This window comes from Malania oleifera, unplaced genomic scaffold (genome assembly GCF_029873635.1).
Source record: "Malania oleifera isolate guangnan ecotype guangnan unplaced genomic scaffold, ASM2987363v1 ctg505, whole genome shotgun sequence".
NCBI classification, from domain to species: domain Eukaryota; kingdom Viridiplantae; phylum Streptophyta; class Magnoliopsida; order Santalales; family Ximeniaceae; genus Malania; species Malania oleifera.
This window is the reverse complement of record NW_026652034.1, coordinates 22,671-47,236: the sequence shown is the minus strand read 5'-3', so window position 1 is coordinate 47,236 and position 24,566 is coordinate 22,671. Positions and strand designations below refer to the sequence as shown.

At 40.9% G+C, this 24,566-nt stretch overlaps 1 protein-coding gene across 5 annotated transcripts; it reads left to right on the top strand.

Annotated features, from left to right (window-relative positions):
- Positions 1–288: 288 nt before the first annotated feature.
- On the top strand, positions 289–24,377 carry LOC131147204 (pentatricopeptide repeat-containing protein At5g38730-like). Of its 5 annotated transcripts, XR_009134650.1 has the most exons (5): positions 325–622; positions 18,812–18,919; positions 20,947–21,537; positions 21,670–23,329; positions 24,078–24,377. XR_009134650.1 is itself a non-coding variant. In XM_058096974.1 (4 exons), the coding sequence occupies exons 3-4, from the start codon at positions 21,403–21,405 to the stop codon at positions 23,158–23,160; spliced, it is 1,626 nt and encodes a 541-aa protein (XP_057952957.1). In that variant the 5' UTR covers positions 325–622; positions 18,812–18,919; positions 20,947–21,402; the 3' UTR covers positions 23,161–23,882. The 5 variants fall into 5 exon arrangements, 1 of the variants encoding a protein (XP_057952957.1); XR_009134648.1 differs by having other exon boundaries at positions 289–622; positions 20,947–23,329; XR_009134649.1 differs by having other exon boundaries at positions 320–622; positions 18,812–18,943; positions 20,947–23,329.
- Positions 24,378–24,566: the final 189 nt, after the last annotated feature.

The following is a 24,566-nucleotide window of genomic DNA, read 5'->3' as shown; positions in this document are numbered from 1 at the left end:
CTATTAATATTATAAAAAATGAAAGCTTATTTTAATATAATTAAAATTAAAAAGTAAATATTAATGATATGTAAAATTAAATTTTTATTTATAAATTTAGTATATTTTTTGATACTCTTTCTCATTTTTCTTAATAACTAAACATAAAAATTAGAATTCCCTTACATTTTTCTTTTCTTTCTTTAATATTTTGTGAGTTACAAACAGCCTAAATGATTTTGGAAACTAATTTGCAACCTTCCCTTTTACGCATTTTCTATATTTTTGAATTTGAGAAAAAAAAAACCTGTGGTCTGTTTGGCGACGTGAATTTGGAAGGATGTATTTGAATTTGGGAATCTTAAATCTGTATCCCTTCTCGGCTTCTCTCTTGAAGGCTTGAAGCTCTCTCGACAGAAATCCCTCGAATCTCCAAGCGCAGAGCTGCTCCCTCTTCCACCACCCCCCCCCCCCCATCCCTTCTCTTGACGATCCCTCGAAGCTCCAACGTGAAGCTGCTCGTCTCTCCCTCGAACCTTCAACGGGAAAGCTGTTTTCCCCTGCATCCTCGTCGTTCTGTCCAATCCTTGTGTGCGATCATATGTGTGCAGACTGCGGAGTACTCCCAACTCTTTCACTTCAGGTACATCTGATCTCTCTCTCTCTCTCTCTCTGCCGGACATACATATGATGGTCAAATGGATTGTCATGATGTGAATAATGGCCCTGTGCATTCTATTCCTTCATTCGGAGAATCTTAGGAAACAACTAAAGCTTATGGAATCTGCCTTTCCTTTTTTATAATAGTGAAGTGAGTGAAAAGACGAATACCCTTTAAATTGAGTGATAAGTTTTGAGGAAAAGCAAAGACTGCGTGGAAAAATAAACTGAGATCAATCGTGTAGAGGGAAAAGAAAGAAGCTGAGAGGAAGGAAAAAATTACTTTGCATTCTTGATAAAATTTAGTACTGTGTATACAACTGAAATTTAAGCTTTTGTATACGAGGAGTAAAATAAAATAACTTCTTAACTAACATGCTAACTTCATAACTAACTAACTAATATTGTTAACTTCACATATCAACACTCCCCCTCAAGATGGAGTGTATATATTTATTGTTGGGGAATAAACCGACCTGGAGTAATAATCACGCACAAAAAAAAAATCATACACATCCACAAGGAACACCGGATTTACGTGGTTCGGTCCAAACTGACCTACGTCCACGGGAGCACACCACTGCACTATAATCTGGGAGAAATAACACACGGAGGAGCCACTGCTCAACTCTCTCTCTCACCACAACTCTCTGCTCTCTGCACTCTGCACTCTGCAATACACACACTCTCACAACTCTCTGCTGCACACACATATATATATACAAGAGGGGGGAGCAATATTCAAATATGGTGGCTTGCAATTTCAGCAAAGCCTGCAGAGCAGGTGGCCGTCCATCTCCAGTGTCAAAGATGGTTGCTGGTTTTGGTGCGGCTGTCTGCGGCTCCACACCTGCGGAATTCAACAATCTCCCACTTGGAGGTGGAGACAGCATCTCAACCAGTGTATATGCAAATGTTGTGCTCATGTATGTCTTCAATCATGAAGACCAACTGAAGTTGAGCATAACTTCAGTTTCTCTGTAGTTACCACCTTTGTCAACATGTCAGCTGGATTTCTGCTGCCTTGAATCTTTTCAAGTGCCAGTACTCCATCCTCTAATAGAGATCTGATGAAGTGATAACGCAATCCGATATGTTTGGTTCTGGAATGAAATGCTGAGTTCTTTGCCAGATGTATCGCACTCTGACTGTCGCTGTACAAAACATTCCTCTCCTGCTTCAACCCACGCTCTGTCAACAAACCCTGAAGCCAAATCATCTCTTTGCTAGCTTCTGTCACTGCTACGTACTCAGCTTCTGTAGTGGATAGGGCAACAATCTTTTGTATCTGCGACATCCAACTAACAGCTGTTGTGCCAACAGTGAATATGTATCCGGTGGTGCTCCTGCGGTGATCAATTTCACCAGCAAAATCGGCATCTACATATCCTTTGACTTTCAAGTCTCCTTTGCCGAAACATAAGCATTTATCAATAGTGCCTTTGAGGTACCTGAAGATCCATTTCACTGCTTCCCAATGAGTCTTCCCTGGATTAGACATGAATCTACTGACTGCTCCCACTGCTTGGCCAATGTCCGGTCTCGTACAAACCATAGCGTATATGAGACTTCCAATGGCTGAGGCATAAGGTACCTTAGCCATGAAGTCCTTCTCTTCATCAGTCTGGGGAACCTGATCCTTGGAGAGGCGAAAGTGTCCTGCCAAAGGTGTATTTACTGCTTTGGCGTTGCTCATGTTAAACCTCTGTAGAACACGGCCAATGTATTCCGACTGAGATAGCTGCAATGTTCCCTGTCGCTTATCTCTGGAGATTCGCATCCCAAGTATCTGCTTCGCTGAGCCTAAGTCCTTCATGTCAAATTCCATTGACAATTGCTGCTTCAATTTCCTGATCTCTTCTATATCTGGTCCTGCGATCAACATGTCATCCACATATAACAACAGAATGATATAGCTAGACTGATACCTCTTGAAGTAGCAGCAGTGGTCGGCGTTACACTTTGTAAAATCATTCCTGTGCATAAAGCCGTCAAATTTCTGGTACCATTGTCTGGGAGCTTGTTTGAGACCGTACAAGCTCTTCTTTAACCTGCACACCAAATTCTCTTTACCTTTCTCTGAGAATCCTTCTGGTTGATGCATGTAGATTTCCTCTTCAAGATCACCGTGAAGAAATGCCGTCTTCACATCTAACTGCTCAAGATGTAAGCCCTCCGAGGCAACAATACTCAGAACAGATCTGATGGTTGTCAACTTCACAACTGGTGCAAAAATGTCGGTGTAGTCAATTCCTTCCTTCTGCTCGAAGCCTTTAACTACTAACCGAGCCTTGTATCTTCTGGAGCCATCATGCTCCTCTTTGATTCTGTACACCCACTTGTTGCGAAGGGCCTTCTTACCTTTGGGCAACTCAGCTAGTTCCCACGTTCTGTTGGAGGTGAGGGACTTCATCTCGTCCTTCATTGCAAGCTCCCACTTGCTCGCATCTCCTGCCTGACATGCTTCATCATAGCATTCGGGCTCTCCTCCATCTGTAAGAAGTAAATAATCTATATACCTTCTGTTTGGTATATGAGGCCGAGTAGATCTCCTAAGCTCCGGAGCTGGAGTAGGAGGCGGTGGTGTGACGAATTGCTCCACTGGTTCCTCTGCCTGAGGATTCTCGGCATTCTGCTGTTGTGTTCCCATACATTCTGGGACATTATCCGTATCTACACAGGTTGGTTCTCTCTGAACTGGTTCGGTGGATTCAGCTGTGTGCCTATCTTTGTACATCACCTTTTCATCAAAAATCACATCTCTGCTTCTGATCACCCTTTTGTTTTCATCATCCCAAATGCGGTATCCAAATTCATCTCCACCATAACCGATGAAAGTGCATTTCCGGGATTTCGGATCCAGCTTATCCCTGACATGATCATTGATATGTACATATGCAACACAACCAAAAACTTTCAAATGTGAAAGTCTTACCTCTTTGTTACTCCAAACTTCTTCTGGTAGGCAATAGTCCAATGGTACTGAAGGACTTCTATTAATCAAATAAGCTGCTGTGTTGACTGCATGTGCCCAAAACATCTTTGGCAAGCCTGACTGCATACGCATGCTTCTGGCTTTTTCTGTCAACGTTCTGTTCATCCGCTCGGCTACGCCGTTGTGTTGAGGCGTACCTGGCACAGTTCTTTCCATTCTGATGCCGTGCTCATAGTAGAAATTCTTGAACTCGGTGTCAACATATTCTCCACCGTTATCAGTTCTCAGCCTTTTGACTTTCAAACCAGTTTCGTTTTCTACCATCGCTTTCCAATTTTTAAAAGCATTGAAAACATCAGATTTATACTTCAGGAAGTAAACCCATACCTTCCGTGAATGATCATCGATAAACGTGACGAAGTAATGCTTTCCTCCTGTAGACGAAACGGTTGTTGGTCCCCATACATCTGAATGGACTAGCTCAAGTTTCTCCTTCTTCGGGGTACTGATATTTGCCTGGAAACTAACTCTTTTCTGTTTCCCAAATATGCAGTCCTCACATGTGTCAATCTTCACCGACTGTAAATCACTCAACTTACCCTTTGAGTGCATCACCCTAAGTCCCTTCTCACTCAGGTGTCCAAGTCGTTGATGCCATAGGTTGCTATCATCATTTTCTGTAGCAACTGTAATAGACATACATGTATCAGGAGTTACATAAAGAGTGCCACTTTTCTTACCTCGAGCAATTGTCAATGCACCCTTCGAAATCTTCCATTCATCACCAATGAAAGATGTGTTATAACCTTCATCTGCCAATTGACCGACTGAGATCAAATTCTTCCTCAGGTCTGGAATATGTCTGACATCCTTCAGCTTCCATACTGACCCGTTCATTTTGATCTTTACTGTCCCCTTTCCGGCAATGTCGCAAGGATGATCATTGCCCAGATATACTTTACCGAAATTACCTGATGTATACTCCTCCAGGCAATCTCTGCTGCAAGTGGCATGGAATGAAGCTCCAGAGTCTAACACCCAAGACTCCCTTTTGCTCTCCAAAGAGCAGATCAACAAATCATCGTTCTCGGAAGCAATATTTGCTTCTATCTTTGCCCTCGTATCTTTCTTCTGACTTCTGCACTGGTTCTTGTAATGACCAGTCTTTCCACAGTTCCAGCACTCAATAACTTTTCTGCTCTGAGAACCTGTGTCCTGAGTACCTCTGGAATCTCTGGATTTGGACCTCCTAGTCCTGGATCTGCCACGATTGTTAGATCTTCCATGCCCGCTTCCCTTTCCTCGGCTTTCCACATTCAAAGCTGAACTTGAAGTGGAGGCATTGTTCGATTGCATTCTGATCTCCTCTGTCAAAATCATGCTGATAACCTCGTCGTATTTCAGCTTCGATTTTCCTGCAGAGCTACTGATCGCAGTTACAATACCTTTCCAACTCTCAGGCAGCTGGCTGAGAATTAATAGAGCACGGATCTCACTGTCAAAGGTAATCCCGACCGAGGCGAGTTGATCCGACAACTCGTTGAAATTATTCAAGTGTCTGTTGAAGCTTTCACCTGCAGACATGCTCATGGTAAAAAGTCTCTTCATTAGATGTACCTTATTTGCGGCTGATGGCTGCTCATACATGTTCGATAGCGCATCCATAAGGGACTTGGTGGTTGTCAAGTGCTTGATGTTGAAGGCAACAGACTTTGCCAACGTCATCCTCACAACTCCGAGGGCTTTTCGGTCAAGCAACTCCCACTCGCTCTCCTTCATGGATTCTGGCTTCTCCATCAGTGGTAAGTGTAACTCCTTACCAAACAAGAAATCCTCGATCTGCATTTTCCAGAAACCGAAGTTCGTGCCGTCAAACATCTCGATGTGAGAGCTTTTCTGGTTCGACATCTCGATTCACTGATCTAGAGATGGAATTAGCTCAATCGGACAGCACGGTTGGATCCGGAACGGTCGAAAACCCTAGGAATGGCTTAAGCCGCTCGAAAAACGGACCCGAAATGGCTTCAAAAAACCCGGTCAAACTTTTGGTCAAACCTGGTCAACCCTGCTGACGTGGCACGTGGGACCCACTGCTGACGTGGCACTGTGGGGCCCACTGCTGACGTGGCACTGTGGGGTCCACTGCTGATGTGGCACTGGGGCCCACCGCTGACGTGGTGCTGACGTGGCGTGGACGTGGCGGCTGACGTGGCAGATGACTGGCGCTGACGTGGCGCTGACTGGAGCTGACGTGGCGCTGACGCAGCAGCGCTGACGTGGCGGGCCTGGCTGACGCGGCGCTGACGTGGACGCTGACGTCAGCGTCTTCAAGCTTCTTCTGGTCGCCGGACGTTCGCCGGCGCGTGGGGGCGCGTGAGGACCACTCCCTTCCTGTCGCCGGCGCGTGGGAGCGCGTGAGGGCGCGTGGGAACGTCCTTTGGACGTTGGCGGCGCGTGTGGGCGCGTGCGGCTTCGTCTGAGCTCTGTTTGAGCTCCGGTTACTGCCGTTGGCTTCGTCTCGGCGAGAGGACTTCGATGGTAGCCTCAAAATTAAATTTTGAGGTACTGGACAGGGGCTCAAAAAACCGAAATTTTTCTTGATCTGGCTATTTTTACTCCGACCAAAGCTCTGATACCAGTTGTTGGGGAATAAACCGACCTGGAGTAATAATCACGCACAAAAAAAAAAATCATACACATCCACAAGGAACACCGGATTTACGTGGTTCGGTCCAAACTGACCTACGTCCACGGGAGCACACCACTGCACTATAATCTGGGAGAAATAACACACGGAGGAGCCACTGCTCAACTCTCTCTCTCACCACAACTCTCTGCTCTCTGCACTCTGCACTCTGCAATACACACACTCTCACAACTCTCTGCTGCACACACATATATATATACAAGAGGGGGGAGCAATATTCAAATATGGTAGCTTGCAATTTCAGCAAAGCCTGCAGAGCAGGTGGCCGTCCATCTCCAGTGTCAAAGATGGTTGCTGGTTTTGGTGCGGCTGTCTGCGGCTCCACACCTGCGGAATTCAACATTTATCACTCCCATCTTGGAATGGAAATATATAAACTGTGGTGATGCCAATGCCTTGGTAAAGAATTCTGCTAATTGATGCTTTGAATTCACAGGAAGAGTATGTAGTATTCCAGCTTGAATTTTCTCCCTAACCAAATGACAATCAATCTCAATGTGTTTTGTTCTCTCATGAAACACTGGGTTGGTTGCTATTTGTAGAGCAACTTTGCTATCACAGAAAAGCAATGCTGGTGAGGTATGATGGATACCAAATTATTTAAGCAAAACAAGTAATCAAGTTAATTCACATGCTGTACAACCAAGAGCCCTGTATTTAGCTTCAGCTGATGATCTTGATACAGTGTTTTGTTTCTTTCATTTCTAAGAAATAAGAGAATCACCCAAGAAAACACAAAATCCTGTAATTGATTTTCTTGTTTCAGGACTTGTTGTCCAATCTGAATCTGTGAAAGCCTTCAATTGTAAGGATGAAGATGTAGATAAGAATATGCCCTGCCCTGGAGTCCCTTTTAAGTATCTCTACACCTGATATGCAGCATCCAAATGAGGCTGTGCTGGCTTATCCATAAACTGAGCCAGAATATGGACTGAATATGCCAAGTCTGGCCTGATAATAGTAAGGTAAAGCAACCTCCCTATTAACCTTCGATAGATGGTAGGATCTTCTAATAAACCATAGTCTGCATTAGTAAAGTGCAAGTTAGGATTTATAGGTGGTTTAGCTAGTTTACAACCAATGAAACCTGAATTAGTTAACACTTCAAGAGCATAGTGCCTTTGACAAACAGAAATGAATTTAGATGTTTGAGCCACTTCCAATCCAAGGAAGTATTTCAATTCTCCAAGATCTTTAATCTTAAACTCAGCATGAAGAACATTCTTGATGTCTTGCATAACTTGAATATCATTGCTTGCTACTATCACATCATCCACATAAACAAGCAAAGAAATAAAGGAACTTGTAGTAACTTTAGTAAACAAAGAGTAGTCACACTTAGATTGTGAAAAACCATGAGTCAAAAGACAATGTGATAACTTGTGAAACCATTGGCGAGAAGCTTGCTTGAGTCCATATAACGACTTAAGAAAATTTACATACTCGTGTCTCCCCCTCACTTCCATAACCTGGAGGAAGTGACATGTATATTTCTTCATCTAAATCTCCATGAAGAAAAACATTATTAACATGTAATTGATGTAAAAACCAACCTTTCACAGCAGCAATAACAAGCAAACAATGAACACTAGTGAGTTTAGCAACAGGAGAAAAAGTATCAAGAAAATCCAAACCTTATTGTTGAGTGTACCCCTTAGCTACAAGTCAAGCTTTGTATCTTTCAATGGTAACATCTGACTTATATTTAATTTTGTACCCCCATTTGCACCCAATAGGATGTTTATCAGGAGGTAAACTAGTGAGAATTCAAGTATGATTTTCTTCAAGAGCAGCTAATTCAACTGACATAGCATGACGCTAATGAGGAAATTGCATAGCATGTGAAAAAGTTTTAGGTTCGATATTGGAAGACAAGGAAATAGTATAGGCTTTGTATGTAGAGTACAAGTTGGAGTAAGAAAGATAAGAAGACAAAGGATAAGAAGTACATACCTTGGAAGGAGCAACTGCTGCAAGGGAACCAAGGTCTGAAGCAGAACTGCTGAGATGACAATGATACCGGTGCAAATAATTTGGGGGATGTCTCTGTCTAGTGGACCTTCGAAGCGGAAGAACATTATCAGTGGCAGAATTAGTACTTGGAGAAGGATGATGTGGTTGTGTGTTGCTGGAATCTGAGATAGAATCAGAAAATGGAACTGGTAAAACAAAAGAATCTAAAGAAACTACAGGTTGTGATGAAGAAGGAGCAGGATTACACCTATAGGGAAATATGGTTTCATGAAAAACAACATCCCCAGACAAAAAAATTGTATGAGAATGTAAGTCATAGAGTTTATATCTCTTTACACCAAAAGGATAACCAAGAAACAAACACTTGCAAGCTCGGGAATCAAATTTGCTTCTATGGGCAGAAAGAGTACTAGCAAAACAAAGGCACCCAAAAACCTTGTAATGAGAGTAAGAAGGTTTGTTAGAGGAGCACTTCGTAAGGAGATTTATTTGAAAGAAGTGGAGTGGGTAATCTGTTAATAAGATAAGCAGCTGTTAAGACACAATCACCCCAGAAACATAAAGGCAGATTACTTGAAATCTGAGCTTGAGCCACTTCCAACAAATATCTATGTTTTCTTTCCACAATCCCATTTTGCTGAGGAGTTGCATTACAATTGCTTTGATGAATGATACCCTTAGAAGCATAATAATTGGTCATATTGAACTCTAGACCATTATCACTTCAAATGGTTTTAACTTTATGATTGAATTGTGTTTCAACATCAACAAGAACAAAGAAAGAAAGTAGCTTAGGTCGAGTTTCAGATTTATGTTTCAGCATATAGACCAAAGTTGCCCGTGAAAAATCATCCACAATTGTAAGAAAATATTGAAAAGCTTCCAAGGTGGAAGTAGAAAAAGGACCCCATATGTTAGTATGAATGATTTCAAATGGTGCTGTAGTAACATAATTACTTAGAGGAAAAGATAAACGAGCTTGTTTTGCATAATGGCATATATCACAAACATTTGCACAAGGAGAATTGATAACAAAATCGTGTTTATTCAACAAACAATGTCTAGCATGTGATGGATGATGTAGACGATAATGCCATTTGTCAAAGGATGAGGATTGGAAACAATTGTATTGGCTACAGAAACATTAGCTACAGAAAATACATTTGAAATAGAAACATCAGCTACAACAGATGCTGATGGCTTAGATGGCAGCAAGTAATAAAGTCCATCTCGTTGTTCACCCAGACCAATCATCCTCCATGCACATAGGTCCTGAATGAAGCATGATTTATTCAAGAAAGCAGCAACATAGTTAGTAGAATGAACAAGCTTACTAATTGATAAAAGATTGAATGAAAAAGATGGAACACATATAACATTAGTCAGGGTTAAAGTATCATAAATTTTGACTATGCCTATGTGTGTAACACTGACTTTGTGACCATTTGGAAGGGTCTCAAAAGTAGATTGAACAGGTGAATATGAATGTAAGAAAGAAACAGAGCTGACCATATGGTCAGTTGCACCATTATCAATGATCCAAGGTGCCTTAGAAGAGTTGTTTTCAACCTTGTTGATGAATGAAGAGAAATGTTGAAAATTAATAGCAGTGAAGATACTAAGTTGAGGAGAAGGTAATATATCTGATTGGTTAAGGAATGTTTGAGAATTTTGCTGAGTACCTACTTGTCACGGTCCGACTATTTTCACACCGTTGTGAAGGGCCGTGTGGCGCTAGCTAAAGCACTCTTGCTTAACTAGCTAGCCTATCGTTTACCAATATTCATCCACGAAGCACTTTCATTAACATTCATTCACATAGCAGCGGAAACAGTAATCAATTCATGAAAGCCGTGGCAAGCAAGCAATAAACATTGAAGCAAACGTAATTCATTAACAAATCCTCCGTTGACATGTTGTACTTAGTGAGGGAGGCAAGTAGGCTAAGCACGTTGACAATTGCTAGTGAGTTTTACAATGACTGATGAACACTCACCCTCCCCTGAAGAGCTTTTTGGGTTATTCCCACTCTGGCACTAGGAAACATCAAAGTGACCGAGGAGTCATACTGCCTTATTTGGCTTACAAAGACTCTACTAGCAGAAAATAACCCTACACTAGTATTTATATGATGGAAACTCATCCTAAGCACACGAGATAAGCGGTCACAGGCAAGCATAATGCCCTGAACAAGCTTAGCTCGTGACATTCTCCCCACTTATGCGGTCGACGTCCTCGTAGACTTTTGGCGATAGGTACACTTCAACTTTGTCCATGAATGGCTTCAAATCTTCCGCAGAAATCCAGCTGATTTCTTTGTTATCAAGGCACTTCCATTTCACTACAAACTTCTATCGCTTCTTCCTTGAGGATATGAACTTTCTATCTGCAAGGATCTCTTCAACTTCATGTCTGTCAAGTTGCACTGTCTTCAACTCTGTGCTGTTTGACTGACTTCTGCTCAGGTCGTTGGTGTTGGCGTTGAATGGCTTGAGGCAATTGACATGAAACTGCGGTCTTCTCTCCTGATCTGCCCCCTTCTTCATCTGCTTAGAAGCTTTCTCCAGATAGGCTTAGGCAAACTCTGCATTCAGTCTCCATTCTCTGGTGAAGATGCACACCTTGGGACTCTTTCGTCTATACGGCTTGCCCACTGTGTGAGGTAACAGCGGCAGCTGGCCTGTAACAAGCTCAATAGGGCTCTTGTTGGTTGTTGAGCACCTTTGGGCGTTGCCACAAAATGGAGCCACATCAAGTAGTTGCACGCCATTCTTCTGGTTGTCATTGACAAAATGGCTCAAGTATTCATCTAGCAGCTCTCTGAATCTCTTCATCTGTTCGTCTGTCTGTCGGTGATAACACGAAGAGATGTCAATATGTGACTTGAATATCCTGAAAAACTCTGTCAAGAAGTTGTCAGTGAACATTAAATCTTGGTCACAAATAATAACTTGGAAAAAACCCCAATATCGCACAATAGTCACAAGGAACAATTGTGTCGTCCCCTCTACCAAACAATACTTCGGTGCGGCCATGAAAGTACCGTACTTCTTCTGCTCCCCCTTGTCTTGTTGGCAAGTGAGACAAGTTTTGGTATAATCGACCACATCATCCGGCGTGTGCGGCCAATAATACCTCCCCAGTAGTCCTGTCATTGGAATCATTCTCCGCGAATATCCCTTAACGAACTTCCTACAAAGTTTAGTAAGGCCAAGAAAGGAACGCAACTCCTTCACTGTCGTGGGGATCTTCCGTTCTTGAATCATCCTTACCTTCTCCATACCCCTCCGGATATGACCTTGTTCAACCACTTGACCAAGGAATTTGTTGCTTTGTCGAGCGAAAGAGAAATTCTCCTTCTTCACATTCAGACTGTTTCCCCTCAGCCTGTCGAACACCTTCCGTAGATGTTCTTCATGTTTCCTCTGAAATAACACCGATGCTCCCAACGGTGTTTTGGAAGGGTCAACACATCCTGCTTCCTATTCATCAAGTTGTTTCCCCAACTCTACTATCTCTCGAGGTGCAATCCGACATGGCCCTTTAGCAGGTGGTTTCACTCCTGATAACAACTCGATCTCATCCTCCATAGTCCGTTGTGAAGGCGAATTGTGAGGCAGCTTATCTGGCAACACCTCCTCATACTCATCCAACACCGCTTGGATGGTCGTAGGCTCTAGCTCTTGGCCTACTTATTTGTCTACCATCACCATGGCTAAACGTGTTTGCTCACCCTTACCCAATCCTTCATTGAGTTGTACGGCTGAAAGGGACTTCCGGTCGTCTCCTTTCATTGCAACGACTTGCACGATGCACGAGTGATCTTCTATCAGACACAGGGAACTAGCTGAAGGCATCAACACTGCCCTCGTCTCCCTTAGGAACTCCATTCATAGAATGACTGGAAAGTCATCCAATGGCACCGCTGTGAAATTCGCATTACCTTCCCACTGTCCAAGCTTTATAGCCACTTGCTTGGCTACTCCTAGAGTAGGCTGGGCTACAGAGTTAACTGCTTTCATGCGTCCTGTATCCTTCTCTAAGGATAAGTTGAGTCTCCATGCTTCCAACTGCGAAACAAAATTATGAGTAGCCCCTGTATCCACCATAGCGCAAGTACTCTTCCCATTTATCCTCAAGTCCACAAACATTAACCCTTTTGCTCGTGTAACTTTTGGTGTTTTTGCCTACTTTTCCAATGCGTTCACTAGCCGCATTGAACCCACCCTCGGGGCACCATCCTCTTCCTCATCGTCTTCCACTTCCTGCTCTACAATGGAAGCCTGTAAGGCATTAAGTGATGCTTTGTGAGGGCACTCAAAAACTCTATGAGGCCCACTACACAAGTAGCACGAAATTTTACTCTTCCCCTTTCCATTGGGTGTGTTGAACCCTTGAGACGAAGAAACTTTCTTTGAGGTTGATGGGTTAGGGTCCGCTCCCCCACTCTTGGGTTTGCCATTCTTGAAAGAATTTCCACCGTTTCCCTCTCCGCCAAACCGTTTGGACGAAGCGGTATCATCACCAGCGTAGTCAGTCAAGTGTTCTGCAGCCGCTTGTGCAGTTGATAAGTCTTGAACCCTTTGCCTATGAAGTTCAATTCTTGCCCACGGTTTCATCCCCTCAAGAAAATAGAACAACTTGTCCTTCTCCGACATATCCCGAATATCCAACATTAAAGCAGAAAATTGTTTCACATATTCTCTGATCGACCCCGTATGCTTGAGATCTCTCAGTTTCTCCTTGCATTATACTCAACATTCTCAGGAAAGAATTGGGCCTTGAGCTCTCTCTTCAAGTCTGCCCAACTATCAATTACATAGCTTCCATTTTCAATTTCTCTGTACTTGGTACGCCACCACAGTTTGGCATCACCAAGTACATGATCGCAGTATCGACCTTTGCCTGTTCTGAGGCTATCCTCACAACGCGAAAGTACTGCTCCACATCAAACAAGAAGTTCTCTAACTCCTTGGCATCTCGGGCACCCCCATATGTCCTGGGTTCTGGCACCTTGGTCTTGCTAACTCCTGTAGTGTTGGAGTTCCCCATAGCAAGAACCATCAGATTCACCTTTGCATCAAGATCAGCTATCCGCGACTACAAAGTTTCAACTGTGTGGCGAAAGTCCTTTGACAAGTCGCCTATGAAACCTGTTTGATGTTTTTGTGATCCCATCACCTCATCAACAAGTTCTCTCATCTGGGCCACCTCTGCGGCCATAGTGTTGGTTGTTGTCTCAACCTGTGCTTCCAGCACGCTGATCCTCTCAGCAGTGTGCCATGGTCACTTACCAAAGCTTCCCAAATCCAACAACGAAGGCAATCGAATTCACGTAGCAACTCAACCTTGGGCTCTCACCAAGTGTCACCGACTCAGCTCTGATACCAAATGTCACGGTGCGACTATTTTCACACTGTTGTGAAGGGCCGTGCGGCGCTAGCTAAAGCACTCTTGCTTAACTAGCCAGCCAATCGTTTACCAACATTCATCCACGAAGCACTTTCATTAACATTCATTTAGATAGCAGTGGAAATAGTAAACAATTCATGAAAGCCGTGGCTAGCAAGCAGTAAACATTGAAGCAAACGTAATTCATTAACAAATCCTCCGTTGACATGTTGTATTTAGTGAGGGAGACAAGTAGGCTAAGCACGTTGACAATTGCTAGTGAGTTTTACAACGACTGATGAAAACTCACCCTCCCCTAAAGAGCTTTCTGGGCTATTCCTACTCTGGCACTAGGAAACATCAAAGTGATCAAGGAGTCATATTGCCTTATTTGGCTTACAAAGACTCTACTAGTAGAAAATAACCCTACATTAGTATTTATATGATGGAAACCCATCCTAAGTACACTAGATAAGCGGTCACAGGCAAGCATAATGCCCTGAACAAGCTTTGTTCGTGACAACATGTCACGGTCCAACTATTTTCACACTGTTGTGAAGGGCTGTGCGGCGCTAGCTAAAGCACTCTTGCTTAACTAGCCAGCGTATCGTTTACCAACATTCATTCACGAAGCACTTTTATTAACATTCATTCAGATAGCAGTGGAAACAATAATCAATTCATGAAAGTCGTGACAAACTAGCAGTAAACATTGAAGCAAACGTAATTCATTAACAAATCTTCCGTTGACATGTTGTACTTAGCGAGGGAGGCAAGTAGGCTAAGCACGTTGACAATTGCTAGTGAGTTTTACAATGGCTGATGAACACTCCTACTTGATGAACCATTATAGGTTTAATTGCGGAATTATGTGAATCAAGCATAGAGAGAAGCTGTTGACACTGCTCTTGAGTAAAAGGCAATGAGGATCCTTCAGAAATTTGTGCTCCCTGTGAAATGGTATTAGAAAAATTACCATTAACATAATTAATTTGAGACTTTGTACACTTGTAACTAGGAGGGCATCCATGAAGTTTATAGCATTTCTCCTTGGTATGCCCCATCATGCCACAGTGGCTACACACGGGTTTAGGCTTCGAAGAGGCCTTATATCTTGAATTGTTTTTTTGAAAATTCTGTTGTTGAGTAGTAGAAACCAGAGCAATAGAATCAAGATTGACAAATTTCCATTAGGATGAACACTGCGCTGTCTTTCTTCTTGTAGGATCAAAGAAAAAACTCTGTTCATATCAGGAATTGGCTCTATCAGCAAAATCTGAGATCGAACACTTGCATAAGTGTCATTAAGTCCCATCATGAAACACACACATATTCTCGTTGCCGATATTCAAGAACAGCCTTCAAGACTTCACAATTACAATTTCTTGAATAACCACAAGGAGGCTAGGGCATGTAATTCATCAATTCATCCCAAAGAGTCTTCAAACGAGTGAAGTATGTACTTATGGAGAGATCATCTTGCACCAGATTTCCAATTTCCTTCTGAATCTGAAAAATTCATGGTGCATTAGTTTTGCAGGTAACGTTGCTGCAAATCACACCAAAGTTCTTTTGCAGTATCAATATAGATACAACTCGCTACTATCTCTTTTGATACAGAATTGAGTAACCATGAGAAGACCATATCATTACACCATAACCAAGCATTATGTGCTGGGTATGAAAAATCAGATGGCAAGGTAAGACTTCCATCGATGAAGCCAAGTGTCACGGACCGCCAATTTAAACTCAATTAATGGGCCGTGCGTCACTCGTCGAGCCTCTCCCTCAATGAGTCAGCCAACAGTTACACATTCAATCCGGCTGTCATGAACACTTGAGAGAGAGGTTTTTGAAAGCTGAAGGCATGAAATATCAGTTTCCAACAATAATGATTTCATGAAGACAATCGACCTTCATACTCAATGACATGTGGAACTAGTTGTCATATTCAATCAACAAGACAACCACACGAGCCATCATTTAAATAATTCAACATCCAGTATATAAATCCCTGGTGAAAGCAAGTGAAAACATCTCTCCTCCCCATTTAACCGAGGTCACACTGTCAACCCCTAACATTCTCCCCCACTCACTCTATCGACAACCTTGTCGATGTATTTGTAAGAAGACTTTCCACTCTTGTTGTTGGTGACCTTCGTCATTGACTACATGTCTACTAGGTTATACTCTACGTATTTAGTATCTACTCTATATGACTCATCAACGGTATGAGAGAAATACACCCACCGACTTATAAAGAACTGAAGAGGGATACAACTCACCCACTGTTCGAAGTAACTACTACAACTGTCTGGTAAAGAAATGAAAAAGGATAAGACTCATCGATTGTGTGAGATGACTTTGACAACAGATAGTTAAGGATCTAAAAAAGGATACGACTCATCAACTATGTGAGGTATCTATGATTATCGACTGGTAAAGAAATGAAAAGGGTCTATGACTCATCCATTTCAGTTGGTTGTCTTCTGGGTATTGAAATCTACTGAAACTCTCATTGTAGCGTCGTTCAAGTCGTCAAAGGCTTGCAATTATCTATCTTAACTTGGTCAAAGCGTGCAGCGTTCACCCTACCTACCCTTTTTCGCGTGTTTGGCGTGTCACGCTACCTACTTTCCTAGGTACTTGGTGGGAACCATTATCGTTTCTCTGCCATACCAACCGAAGCATATATTATTTACCCTGCCAACCCTTTAGCGTTTGGTGTGACACCCTACCTACTTTCTTGGGCGCTTGGTGTGAACTATTACTCTTTCTCTACCACGTTGACTTACAGAGCGCGCAGCGTTCACATTGCCTTCCCTTTGCACTTTTGTGTGGCACCTTGCCTACTTTCCTGGGTGCTTGGTGTGAACCATTACCTTCTCTCTGTAGTCTTACTGGAAGTCCTCTGCTCACTTACCCATCAAATTGTCATGGATTCTTTTTCCATCCTTTGTACGCGCAATATAAGCAACGATCTCAATTAACTTCCGTAGGGCGGCCTCAAGGTCTATTGGCACAAACCCATGGGATTCTAGATTGCATCCGACCTCGATGTCTTTCAACCTATTCAAGGCTTCTGACAGCTTAATATTCTTTGACAGACCTTAAGCTCTATTGGTCTGTTTCCTGCAGTGAGGCCTCATGCTCTATTGGCACTACCCTTTAGGACAATGAATGGCATCACACCCTCGATATGTTTCAGCCTACTCAAGGCTTCCAATAACTCAATATTCTCTGGCAGACCTCAAGCTCTATTGGGGAGGCCTCAAGCTCTATTGGCACTATTTCTTGGGATTATGGATGGCATCATGCCCTGAATGAGTTTCCGACTGCTTAATCCTCTTTTCGAATACCACAAACTCTGTTTGTCTTTCTCCTTCAAGAGATGGGAGATGGCAACATGCCCTCTATATTTTTCACCCTTTTCTCGAGGCTTCCAACTACTCCATACCAGCGATTCTTATACATGGAGTGAGGTACTCTAGTTCCACAGTTCTATTTTCAAAATCAATTTTCTCTTTGGCGGCTTCAAATTCTATTGGCACACCTTTCTCTTGAGTTATCCCTTGCTTTACATGCCTCCACATCGTTCTATTTTACAAAATTTTAAATTCTCATTTTCCAACTTAGAGTGTTCACGCCCATCGGGTTCACGCACACCGTCCTCTGATACCAACTGTCACGGATTGCCAATTTAAACTCACTTAACGGGCCGCGCGGCACTCGTCGAGGCTCTCCCTCGATGAGTCAGCCAACAACTACACATTCAATCCGGCTGCCATGAACACTTGAGAAGTTTTCAAAAGCCATCATAGGCATGAAATTTCAGTTCCAACAATAATGAATTCATGAAGACAAACGACTTTCATACTCAATGACATGTGGAACTAGTTGTTATATTCAATCAACATGACAACCAATGAGCTATCATCCGAATAATTCAACATCCAGTATAAAAATCCTTGACAAGGGCAAGTGAAGACATCTCTCCTCCCCATTTAATTGAGGTCACACTGTCAACCCCTAACACCAAGCTTATTCTTTGATTGTAGAGCAATTTGCATTGATCGACATCAAGCATGATAATTTTCTCCAGTTAAAGGTTGTGTAACCAGCTGAATGCCAGGATTTTCAGTATTATTGAGATGATAAGGACTTGAAGAATCATCTGCAGGATTGACAGAGGAGACAGAGGAAGAGGACGCCATTAATGATAATCAAGTTACCTTCCTTCTAGTCTCAAGAAACTCCTGGGACCTTCAATTGAGGAGGCTGGCTTCAATCGCCAGAATTGATTACTCCCTCTTGAATCACCAGCTTGTGTAAAATGGATTGGAAGAGCAGCAAATGATCTCATAATTACTCTGATACCATGTGGAAAAATAAACTGAGATCAATCATGTAGAGGGAAATGAAAGAAGCTGAGAGAAAGGAAAAATTTACTCTGCATTCTTGATAAAATTCAGTACTGTGTATACAGCTGAAATCTAAGCTTTTATATACAAGGAGTAAAATAAAATAACTTCTTAACTAACATGCTAACTTCATAACTAACTACCTAATATTGTTAACTTCACATATCAACAGACTGCATCCAAAATACACAAATGATCACCGCGATTGCTCTCATTATTGGCGTAAATTCAAGTCCTCCTTTGGTTTTGGTCTTTTCTTCGTGGGGGAAAAGAACTTGATTGAATAAATGTAATCCGAAAAATAGTAACACATGGATGCATCCTGCCCTGCTTGTAATCCGAAAAAAAATTATAATAAAGAGGGAAAATAAAGGAAAAAAATTATAATTTTTCTTTGCTTTGAAGGTATAAAAAGATAGGATAAGGTACTTGTTGTAATTGGGTTTATCCCGAGAGAGAGATGTTGGAGCAGAAGCTGATTGCTTCTCTCCAGTTTGGTTTAATTATGGCTGATGAGAACTTCCTACCAGTGTAACTGTATTGATATGTTTCATGTTGCATAATTTGTTTTCTTAAATTTAGATTTTTCTGCTAGTGGTACAGTCTTTTATGCAGGGGTCTGTTTGGTATTTCTATTACGTTCAAATGCCAGGGATGACAGAGACTCTCTTTTGTTTTATTGGGTTCTGAACCTTTCCCATCCTTCGATTTTCTGCAGTACTGACTTCTCCTAATTGCCTGCAGGAAATATATTATTCATAGCTGACAAGAGGTCTTCCTTCTTTTGAATCAGCCTCTCCACTTGCCTTTGCAGTTCTGTTATGCATTCAATCACTCGTCCGACTGTGGCTGGTCTGCCTGACTTTTTCTATACCAGTCAAAAATTAATTCTCAAGAAAAATTTCCAATTTTTTTTTTTCCAAATTTGAACTATGAATTTGAGGTGATACTTCTCTAGCTAGTAGAAAATCTCATGCATGAATGGAAATTGCATTTCTAGAAATAAAATATTACTGATCATCTAGAAATTAAAAAATGTTCAAAATAATAGTATAATAATACTATAATGCTGCCAAATCTGTATACTGTATGTACATTGAGTTTGTAATTTCTTTTTTCACTTCCCTAACAGGTTATTGTTGCTGTTACGAAACTCATTTCTTTGTTTGTACCTTGATTTTGTAATACCTTATGTTAAGGCATACATCCTTTCTGCTGATGGTCTAAACTTCCAAAGTACATGTATGCTAGAATATAATTGCTAATGTTAATTATAATTGCTAATGTTGGGACTTCCAAAACTGCTGATGGTATACATCTCTCTGAATATCACACATAAGATGCAAATAATGATACAATAAGATAAAGTGTCTGGTTGCATGAAAGGGGATGATGCTGAATTTTTGGAATATGATAGCCTTATATATGTATTAAAGAGTTACCTACGACATGTAATTGAAACAGTGGCCCACCTGCAAATAGTATACTGAAAATACCAAAGAATATCATTACACAGATTTATTGATTATGAATCGAATAACATACATGAAAACCATACATGTAATTGCTGTGTGTTTTATATGTTTAGTTGGAGCAAGACTCCAAACAATCCAAATGCAGAGCAGTGCGGCAGTTTGGCAACTTTGTTTTTTTGTATTTTTTATAGGAGTTTGCCTGGTTGATATCCAAATATATTGGAGGGCTTTCTAACAATAATAGGTTGTTTCTCTCTCTTTTGTTTTGTTTGTGGAAGGAGATCTTTTGTCTGCTTCCCTTTGCGCTCTTCTCCGTTTAATAAATTTTCTTTGTTGATAAAATAAAAAGCTATATGAATAACAACCACTATCATTAAATATAAAGTAATACATTTTTGTTTTGTGCTATGTTGGGGCTTCTGAAAAGACTACTGATTCATTTCTGTTTGATTTAGGCACTTAAGTGACATCCCTCAGCTGGAGTTTTTGTTCTGAGGCAGTTTTTGGGACAGTGCTTTGATTGTAGCCTCTTATGGGACATTTTTTTGGAAGCTTTCATCTAGAAAAAAAACGATTTCATTTTGCTTATCAGCCTTATAAAATTGCATCAGCCGAAAGAGTGGAATAAATGAAGTGAACTTGACATGATATTGTTACATTTACCCCATGTTAGCGAGTTAGAAATTCAGTTTGGATTTGTGCCACCGCTAAATATCCACTAATGAGGGTTCCATTCCTATAGTCCAATTGAATTTTGTTGCTATGTTTCTTGTTCATAATTCTTATCATTTTGCATTCAGAAAGTCTATCTTGTCTTCAATTTGTGACATGTTATATTCTAATGTTCCATTTGGTGGTGTGTTGGGATGATATTATTAGATTTTAACATTTTTTTTAAAACTTGTTATTGAACTCTACTAGATTTGAATTTCTTTAATTGGGATTGTAAAAACAATATTATTTTAAATTTTCAGTTCAAGTATTTGGTTGATTATCTCTCTCTCTGTCTCTCTCTCTCTCTCTCTCTCTCTCACACACACACACACACACACACACACACACACTTTAATTCTCATTTGATATTTTGAATGTTAGTTTTTTGTTTTGCATTTGAGGCATTTTTATAATTATATATATTTTTAGATAATTAAATTGAAATCAGAATTCACAGGTTCTTAAGGTATCCAAACAGTGAATTTATAAATACATGCATTTCAAATTCACAGCCTTTAAGAATTACCAAACAATGAATTCGTAAATGCATGTATTTCAAATTTAAGACTGAAATACATGAATTTAAAATACATGTCAAATGCAAATTCACATTCCCATTCCCAAACACAACCTTAATAAGTCTCATCCTGCTGGAGTATCTTATTTTCACACCTCACACCTACTGCGCAGGGAGAAGGGGCCGTCCCTGCATGATTTCTTGAGATTTCTTCTCAGTGATTGAAGATTGGTCGGCCAAGTCTGGGAGACAAGGTGCCAAGGTGCTTATGGTGGCAGGTGTAGAGGAAAGGGTATGGAGAGGAACTGGACAACCATGGAAGGCTTGGTTCTTTCCTGTGGGTCACCAACTTGGGGTGCAGAATGTGTCTGCTTCTTGAGAAGCAACTTTATGGGTTCTTTGCTCGACTGAAAGATGAACAATGGCTGAGAGACTTTACATTGCCAAGCGACATCTTTTTCTGCAATTAGCCCAAGATTTGACAAACACCAACCCAATCAATCATGCTTGTGAAGTTTCTTGAATGAAAGGACAATTCGAAGACAGGCAAGTCAATGATACCCACAACTTGAGTAAAAGCTCATGCCCATGAAATTATTGGGGCTTCTACGGAGTTCTGATCTGTCTTGATGACTAGCTTATTTTATCTAAATGCTGAAACTCATTTAATTCAAACTGTTTGTGCTATTGCGGTGAAGGGACATTGGAATTGTCTCCTGACACCCAGGATTGGGTCTAATATCACCTCAACAATCATGAACCAGGTATTGCTTCATCTCTCACTATTTGATTATGGTTCTTCTCTTTCTTGGGCATTATTTAAATGGGTAGAATCCATTCCTAACTATAAGCATTCTTTGCAAACATCTTGGACGATGATTCACATTCTCACTAAGCAAAAGCACTTCAAAACAGCACAAAACTTGCTGGAAAAGATTGCATATAAGGATTTTTTATCGTCTCCGTCAGTTTTGAATGCTCTTATGGATACGCATGATGACCCGGATAGGAATTCCCAAATTTTAAGCTGGCTTGTGATCTTCTATGTGAACTTAAAGATGAACCAAGATGCAATCCACGTTTTTGAGCACATGCGGGTGAAGAGCTTGAAACCCCATTTGCATGCTTGCACCGTGCTTTTAAATTCATTGGTGAAGGAGAGATTGACTGATATGGTATGGAAAGTTTATAGGAAGATGCTTCGAGTGGGTGTTGTTCCTAACATCCACATCTTCAACGTGTTGATCCATGCTTGTTGCAAGTCTGGGGATGTGGAGAAGGCAGAACAAGTTTTGGGTGATATGGAGAACAAGTTTATTGTTCCTGATCTTTTCACTTACAATGCATTAATTTCATTGTATTGCAAGAAGGGTATGCACTATGAAGCCTTTTCTGTTCAAGATAGAATGGAAAGAGCAGGAGTGCATTGTGACATTGTAACTTATAATTCCCTTATTCATGGGTTCTCTAGAGAAGGTCGAATGAGAGAAGCTGTAAGGCTATTTAAGGAAATCAAAGGCGTTTCTCCCAACCATGTTACATACACTACTCTAATTGATGGGTATTGTAGAATGAATGACCTTGAAGAAGCATTAAGATTGCGTAAGGTAATGGAGGATGAAGGGTTGTATCCTGGAGTTGTTACTTACAATGCGATCCTTCGTAAATTGTGTGAGGAGGGCAGGATTAGAGATGCAAATAAGCTCTTGAATGAAATGGGTGAGAGGAAGGTTAATGCAGATACTGTCACTTGCAACACATTGATAAATGCTTATTGCAAGATAGGCGATATGATATCTGCATTGAAAGTAAAAAATAAATTATTGGAAGCTGGGTTGAAGCCAGACCAGTTTACTTACAAGGCATTGATTCATGGTTTCTGCAAAGTTTTGGAGATGGACAGTGCTAAAGAGCACTTATTTCAGATGCTTGATGCAGGATTTTCTCCTAGTTATTGCACATATTCTTGGCTTGTAGATGGTTACTGCAACCAAGATAATGAAGAAGCAGTTATTACACTCCTCGATGAGTTTGTGAGTAGAGGTCTCTGCCTTGGCCTCTCAGTGTATAGGGCACTTATAAGAAGGTTTTGCAAGAAAGGAAAGGTCGATTATGCTGAAAGAATATTTGGTCTTATGCAATGGAAGGGTCTATCAGGAGATAGTGTTATATACACTGCTCTTGCATGTGCTTACTTCAAAGCTGGGACTTCAATGGCTGCTTCAGATGTGTTAGATGAGATGGCTAAGAGGAGATTGATGATAACTGTTAAGATATACCATTCTTTCAGAGATTCTTATGCTGGGGATAACAGCTTGTTAGATCCATTTTGGGATCATGTGGTTGAGAGGGGTTTAATGTCAAAAAATATTTCCAAGCATCTGTAGTGTTTGCACTCATGGCTGAACCTTGAAGTTCACCCTGAACTTGCAGGCTTATGTAAATCACAATGCACGAGCTATGCTGCCCCAATGTCATCCTAGCTCCAATCCAAGTCTGAAGGAGAACCAAGAGGCGAGAGAGAGAACCTGAAGCGGTGAAGCCTGAAGCCTGAAGGTGAACCTAAATCTTCTTCTTCTTCTTCTTCTTCTTTGTTTCTGACATATTTTCTTCGTTTTTCACAGGCAAACGATGATAGGAACTTTTGTTAAATTTTACTGAATCCCTAGTTTCTCGTGTTATAAGTTTCTTCAAACCTGTTTTACTGGCAGTGGAATCCAACTTCTTGTTTAGAAAGCACATAATAGCTGTAATTTTGTGGAATAAAAAAGTTGTGGGAATGTTGAGAGTGGTGCCGGTGCAGCTGGAGTGCATGGTACCAGTAGCAGTAATTTCAATGGTGTTGTGAGGTGTAATCGGAAATGAACATGGGATGCAACAGTTGAGTCTTGGACCTTGGGGCCACCATTGCTTCATTACCATGTTTAACAACCACCTAACCTAATATCATATGCTTTAAGGTTTTTAGCTAAAAAAATATTTCTGAGAACAGCCTTTTTGTGTTGTAATGTGTTTTTTTCCTTGATTAAAAATTGGATGTAAAATGACTGATGTTCTTTGTCACATATTCCCTTTAATACATCAGTTTAACAATGGAATTTTCTTTATCTACTTGGTGTCTTGCATTCTTTTTCCTTACTTGTTTATGATTTGTCATTTTTGTTTTTGTTTCCTTCCTTTTCTTTATGCTAATATTTTTGTTTTGTTTTTGGATACAATTCCCAATTTACAGCATTGTTCAGAATGTGGTTGTATTTCCTCCTTGCCCTTTATTTGAAATTGCTTGATTATTTCTTTGACGCAGGAAAACTAGGAGATCTGTTATTGAAAACGATGAGACACTCGCCACAACTTATGCTTGCAGTCAGGAAATGAACAGAATGGATTTATCCCGAGTCCTTTAGAAAGGCATGCCCCTGATCCACCCAAATTTTATGTTAATAATTCCAGAATCCATTTTCCTTTTTTTTTTTTTGGCTTCATGACGAGTCTTCTGCAGTCAAACTCACTTGTTTCACCTGGGGAACACCAGTTGATTTTGAACAAAATGCAGTTTTTTGCTGCAAACTTAATTAGAGTGCACTTGATGGAATTTTGTGTCAAAGTTTGAGGTTCTTTGGAGTTCTATTTAGAGGCTGTTACATAACCCTGTAAATTTTTTTCAGACTAAAAAAGTTGATTTTTTTTGTGTTTTTTGTCTTTTTTTTTTTTATCCTTTTAAAAATAGGAGTACTACATGAGAACTTTCCCAGAAGTCATTCATCCTAGTACTACTCTCGCTTAAGTATGCTTA